The 6,220-nt window shown below is 48.4% G+C and overlaps 1 protein-coding gene across 1 annotated transcript; it reads left to right on the top strand.

Annotated features, from left to right (window-relative positions):
• The first annotated feature begins 223 nt into the window (after positions 1-223).
• Positions 224-5,430, top strand: LOC116939185 (vitamin K epoxide reductase complex subunit 1-like). The gene is made up of 3 exons (XM_032947287.2): positions 224-688; positions 2,978-3,087; positions 4,092-5,430. The coding sequence occupies exons 1-3, from the start codon at positions 486-488 to the stop codon at positions 4,310-4,312; spliced, it is 534 nt and encodes a 177-aa protein (XP_032803178.1). The 5' UTR covers positions 224-485; the 3' UTR covers positions 4,313-5,430.
• The last annotated feature ends 790 nt before the right edge of the window (positions 5,431-6,220 follow it).

The following is a 6,220-nucleotide window of genomic DNA, read 5'->3' as shown; positions in this document are numbered from 1 at the left end:
ACGTCACCCCCCTGCCTGCCACCCGTCAGAACACAAACTCACGGGCACGCCGGTCTCCTCCGGGGGTAGGGGGGTTCACTCGCCACCAGACCATCAACCGTGGTGATCCCCAACCCCATAGCACCTACCAACCACCACCACCAACTACCACCCATCACCTACCAACTACCAACCAACTACCACCACCTACCAACCACCACCACCAACTACCAACCAACCACCACCAACTACCAACCAACCACCACCACCTACCAACCACCACCAACTACCAACCACCTACCAACCACCACCAACTACCAATCAACCACCACCACCTACCAACCACCACCACCTACCAACCACCTACCAACTACCAACCAACTACCACCCACCACCTACCAACCACCACCACCCACCAACTACCAATCACCACCCACCAACCACCACCCACCCACCAACTACCAACCACCACCCACCCACCAACCACCACAACCAACCACCACCAAATGGCTTCTTCTCGCCCGTCCTCCTCGCGTGCCCCTCGTCGCGGCGTCTGGGAGCTGCCGACTCGCCTGGGGCTTTGCGCCCTCGGGGTGACGCTCTCGCTGCTCGCGCTCCACGTGGAGGTGGCCAAGGAGCGCGACTCGACGTACTCGGCGTGGTGCGACTTCAGCGCGAGCGTCAGCTGCTCCAAGGTCTTCTCCTCCAGGTGACTCCGGAGTGCAAAAAAAACAACACACAAACATTTGTATCGTCGTTTTGTTATCGTTTGATTATTATTGGGTTTTTTTTTAGTCATCCGTCGTCGTTATTATTGGGCGCACGCGGTGGCTAGGAGATGTTGATTACCTCGCCCGGTATGCAGGAGGTCGTGCGTTCGAGCCAGAGCCTGAAAATGCCTCCTGCTATATATTTGGTCACAAAAGCAAAGTTTGTGGGGAATGAGAGCCATTTTCTAAACTTTTTGAGGCATAAGCAATTTGAAAATAACACTTACTACCCAGGAAAAAAATCGTGTTACATACTGTAATCGTCACTGGCGTTTGGCCGTGAGCGGGAATCGAACTTGGGTGGCGGGGTTCGTAGCGGAGCGCTAACTGCTGAAGCACCCCACTGCTTGATTCACTCACACATTCACTCACCAAACGCCAGGTACCAACAGCACACCGCTCTGCTTGATTCACTCACCCATTCACTCACCAAACGCCAGGTACCAACAGCACACCGCTCTGCTTGATTCACTCACCATACGCCAGGTCCCAACAGCACACCGCACTGCTTGATTCACTCACACATTCACTCACCATACGCCAGGTCCCAACAGCACACCGTACTGTTTGATTCACTCACATTCACTCACCAAACGCCAGGTACCAACAGCACACTGCACTGTTTGATTCACTCATTCACTCACCATACGCCAGGTGCCAACAGCACACCGCACTGTTTGATTCACTCACACACTCACTCACCATACGCCAGGTCCAAACAGCACACCGCTCTGCTTGATTCACTCACACACTCCAGGTACCAACAGCACACCGCACTGTTTGATTCACTCACCCACCCACTCACCATACGCCAGGTGCCAACAGCACACCGCTCTGCTTGATTCACTCACACACTCACTCACCATACGCCAGGTACCAACAGTACACCGCTCTGCTTGATTCACTCACACACTCCAGGTACCAACAGCACACCGCTCTGCTTGATTCACTCACCATATGCCAGGTCCCAACAGTACACCGCTTTGTTTGATTCACTCACTCACCATACGCCAGGTACCAACAGCACACCGCTCTGCTTGATTCATTCACTCACCATACGCCAGGTCCAAACAGCACACCGCTCTGTTTGATTCACTCACTCACCATGCGCCAGGTACCAACAGCACACCGCTCTGCTTGATTCACTCACACTCACCATACGCCAGGTATCAACAGCACACCGCTCTGCTTGATTCACTCACTCACACACTCACCATACGCCAGGTACCAACAGCACACCGCTCTGCTTGATTCACTCACCCACCCACTCACCATACGCCAGGTACCAACAGCACACCGCTCTGCTTGATTCACTCACACACTCACCATACGCCAGGTACCAACAGCACACCAACTCGCGCACTCGCTTCACTGGCCACAACTGCAGGTCACCACCATCACTTCTAATTTCTCCACCACTTTTGAAATTCCCTTCCATTCATCTCTTCTCTCCCAAGTTTACAGAACGTGTTTTCTCCCTCAATTCAAGAAACGCGTTTAACTCTTAGCTCTTTCACCATTTGATAACTTATTGCGACGATGAGTTAAGGGGGTAAGAGTTTACAGGTCCCGCGCGCGTGCTATTGCTGTCGGCAGGGCCTCCACCAGAGGAAGCGCTAGGTACAATGCTTGTGGTCTTATTAACTTTTCCGAATTGGGCCAGACGTCTCTGAAGAGGTGGGGAATGCAGTTCCCACACTTTACCCCATCACAAGCGATCTGCCTGTCGACAAAACTGTAGTGCGCTCATCGATACCGGCTGGGAGGGGTTAAATAAACTTGATAAAGGGAGCATGCCCTTGCCGTTCCGGGAGATCGAATTAAACTAACGACCCCAGGATTGCATGTCAACCTAACCATTCCATCGCGACAGTATTGGATGAGTGGTCGATTATTTGCATCATCGGTTGAGGCAGTGAACGTGCATCCATCCGTCAATTAATCTCCTGATAGCACCCATGGTCCAGGGCAATTATTACTCCAACTGGGACAGCGACACGTTCCATGTCTAAACAAAGCACAATCATTGTCCGCCCCCCTGTCCTCTGGGCCCAAGCCGACTGCCTCTATGTCTTCATCCATAGGGGTGGTGTCATCATCTGTGACTGGTAGCCACAAGCCAGGGGTGTCCGTTATTTAAAAAAATATTGTTCGGGTAACTGGTAGACTGGAGTAGGTGGCAAGTAGTAATGTTGTTTGATCACTCTATCTTGTATGTGCTTGTCAAGGTGGGGACGTGGATTCGGTCTGGTGGCTCCGCTGTTCGGACAAAGCAGCCTCCTCAACCAGCCCAACAGTGTCTTCGGGGTCATCTTCTACTCCCTGCAAGTTCTGCTGGGTGTGTGCAACAACAAGCAACAACTAAACGGCTGTTCTCCATGGATTCATTTCACACCGAATATCTATTTTTATATATTTTTGTTCGTATTGCTCGTAGACTTAAGCATAGGTGGCATGTAAATTGTAGCCACTGGCATTGCAAGAGGTATACTGGATGTGGTGTGCTTGGGGCAGAGATATTTTACGGGGCTGTTGACCTGGTGGCCACTCAGCTAAAATTAAGCCGTGGTGAGGGCACAACTTTCAGATGGTGGCGTAGCTATCAAGGGTGCAGGCAGTGCAACTGCACCGAGGGCCCAGGTGATAAGCTGTGAATATGGAGGGGTGGAAGGGGTGGGAGGTATTGGATTGTGGGGGGGGGTGGCATTTCATTATCTGCAAAGAGGCCCATGCCAACCATGCCAACCATGCTGTGTCATTGAAATTGAGAGTTCACATTGTAGATAATCTGAAATGGACTCTTAGCTGTTCCAACTTGTGTTTGCTCGCAACATTCCACACTGCCACGTTTGCACGTTGTAGCTCAGCCGTTCCACTCCCAAAAAAGCTGTGGTCTGCAGTCAAACTGTTCCTGCCACTCTAATTAAGTCATGGAATGATGGATAGATTGATAACATTGCGTGGTTGAATTTAGTCTTTTGAAGGCATAATTTATCGCTGTTTTCCAGGGTTGCTGGCATGTGAATAGTAAGCCACCGATAGGGATACTGGTTGCTGACCCTTAAAAACTTGGCTGATATTAAGCTCAGTGTTTTTGTTATATGCCGTATGTGATAGGTTTTTATCAATCCCGCAGCCACTGCAGGTGCTACATTCACCAGTTGTATAGAAACGATTCGCAATCGAATCGTGACCCAAAATTACAACATGTTATCACATCGCAAGAGGAGTGAATCATTCCCTGCCTAAAAAAAGTAAACATTTTCCTCCAGACCCCTCTTGTTATCCTAAACGATCCAACACTTGGCAAACTTCACCGAAGTTCGTTTTTCCGCGTTGCAGGCATCTCGCATCAGAGCCGTGCGGGCGACCTCGTGCTGCTGGGGACCTCGCTGGTGTCGGTGGCCGGAAGCTTTTACCTCGCCTTCATCCTCTTCGGCGTGCTGCATGACTTCTGCATCATTTGCGTCTCCACGTACGCCATCAACTTCCTGCTGACGGCCGTCAACGTCGCGCGCATGTGGAACGGCTCGGCGCGAAAAGCCGCGCACAAGCGCGACTGATCGCTCCGCAAAACGATCCCGCCATCCAAAATGATTCCACGCGGGCCGCCACACCGTAAACGCAGAGGTCGTCTTGTGACGTCACCACGTGCGATGGATGGTTTTGCGTCTGCTGGAGGCGGGGGTGTGTTGTACTTGTACCAGCGTATGAAAGCAACTGGTGCTTTGGCTCGACCCCCCCCCCCCTCCTGATGTGTTTACCATGTCGTACCGCGCGTTTGTGCGGCACGATGTCCAACGTTTCGCTCCGCATGCTTGGGATCTTCAACTTGTGGAGCGGAATGAACGTCGGACATCACGTCGCATAACCCGAACACAAATCGGGGAGAGCTGTGCAGCACAACCGTGAAAACGTTCGCGAAATGGAGCGATGTCAAATCTGATAAGAACTATTTGGCGATTGTTGTGTATGAATGGCAAAACTGTTAATTGTTATTTAATTGTTGTTGCTATTACTTTAAGTTTATGAGAGAATCGCGGAGGGCGTCATACTTGACCGTTGATAAAAAAAAAAATTAGTTGCAGGTCAAAACATTTTGGCAGTAATAAGATGTTGTGGAAGCAAACTGAGAGAATGCAGGACCGATTTTCAGTGAGGTTAATCCTCATGTAACATATCTGCCAAATTAATATTACTATCTGCTCCATCCATTCCTGGACCTATACAGCAAAAATCAGGTTTGTCTCGAAGCTTTTTTTTCTTTCCAGATGTGGGCGTGGTCAGCTCAAGTGTGTGTGCCGTTTTTACACAGGTCAGTCAAAATATCTTTGGGAAATATTATTGGTCATTGGGGTACCAACATCACCTTTACAGGGCAATTGTTACAGTTGCAGACAAAACAAAAACTGCCCGAGCCGTACGAGATATAAAATGGTGTATGTGAAATGACGCGAGGGCCTAAAGCAAAGATGATGTCATGAGAAATGTTTATTTTGTAGGTTAACAACGACCAAATGAACTTCCCATTTTGTTACACAATTGCACATTCTGTCTCTAAAATGTGATTGTTACGTATTAAGATTGTAACAAGTTTTTGAACAAACGTCAAAAGCTGTTGAGAATAATTCCTAAGAAATTCTGTCAATGTTTCATAAATTAAAAAAATACAATTCTTTAACATTGCAGCATAATTTTTTCAACCGAAACATTTATAACTTCCATTTATTCCTAAGCGCTTGAGGTTGAAAAAAAATCATTTACAAGACAATGGTTGCTCACAACTGTGAAAGCAATGTGCTCAGCAATTTTGGGAGTCCTGACACAAAAAAACTTGTGCCAAGTCACGCTGTGGACGGTGGGGTCAATGGATCACTTTTTTTTGGATCAATTATTCGACTCTACAAACACCAGGCCCAACATGACATGGATGTTGATGCTGATGTCACAAAGCCTCGCCCATGGCAGCGGCACGCGTGGAAAACAAGAGGCGAGGCGTTTATTTCTCCCAACTGCTGTCGTGTTATCCGATTTTAGTCGAAACAATCGTACCGATAATCGGTAGAGAAATCGATTGCTTAAATAATCGGATAGCCCAGCTCTGGTGTGAAGTTACTGCGAATAAAACATGCCTCTTAAGTGGCGCTGGTCATATCTTGTAGATGATTCGGATTTGTTACAAAACAGCATATTTTTAAGATGTGATATTTACCGTCACAGTTATCTATATATATAAAAGGGAAATTTGTGAATGTGTGTCTTTTCAAAATGTTTAGCGTACTTCCTGACATGCAACAAACTTGAAATTTGCCATGTGGGTACTTTCCAGATTGTACACCATGCAAAATTTATAAAAATACACTTTTTTATTTTTTTGTGGGGGTGCAATAATGCATATATTTTGCACGGCAAGTGAGCTGTGACGTCACATTTGTCATGTCACCCGCGCATGCAGAAGCATCACGCAGTGT

The sequence above is a fragment of the Petromyzon marinus genome, chromosome 5 (assembly GCF_048934315.1).
Source record: "Petromyzon marinus isolate PM22_M1 ecotype Great Lakes invasive population chromosome 5, UKy_Petmar_22M1.pri1.0, whole genome shotgun sequence".
NCBI lineage: Eukaryota > Metazoa > Chordata > Hyperoartia > Petromyzontiformes > Petromyzontidae > Petromyzon > Petromyzon marinus.
This window is presented reverse-complemented; position numbering and strand designations above follow the sequence as displayed.

Coding starts and splice junctions, on each gene's coding strand:
- LOC116939185 (XM_032947287.2), top strand. CDS start 486: ATGGCTTCTTCTCGCCCGTCCTCCTCGCGTGCCCCTCGTCGCGGCGTC. Junction 689..2,977: donor TCCAAGGTCTTCTCCTCCAG/GTGACTCCGGAG, acceptor GTGCTTGTCAAG/GTGGGGACGTGGATTCGGTC. Junction 3,088..4,091: donor CTCCCTGCAAGTTCTGCTGG/GTGTGTGCAACA, acceptor TCCGCGTTGCAG/GCATCTCGCATCAGAGCCGT.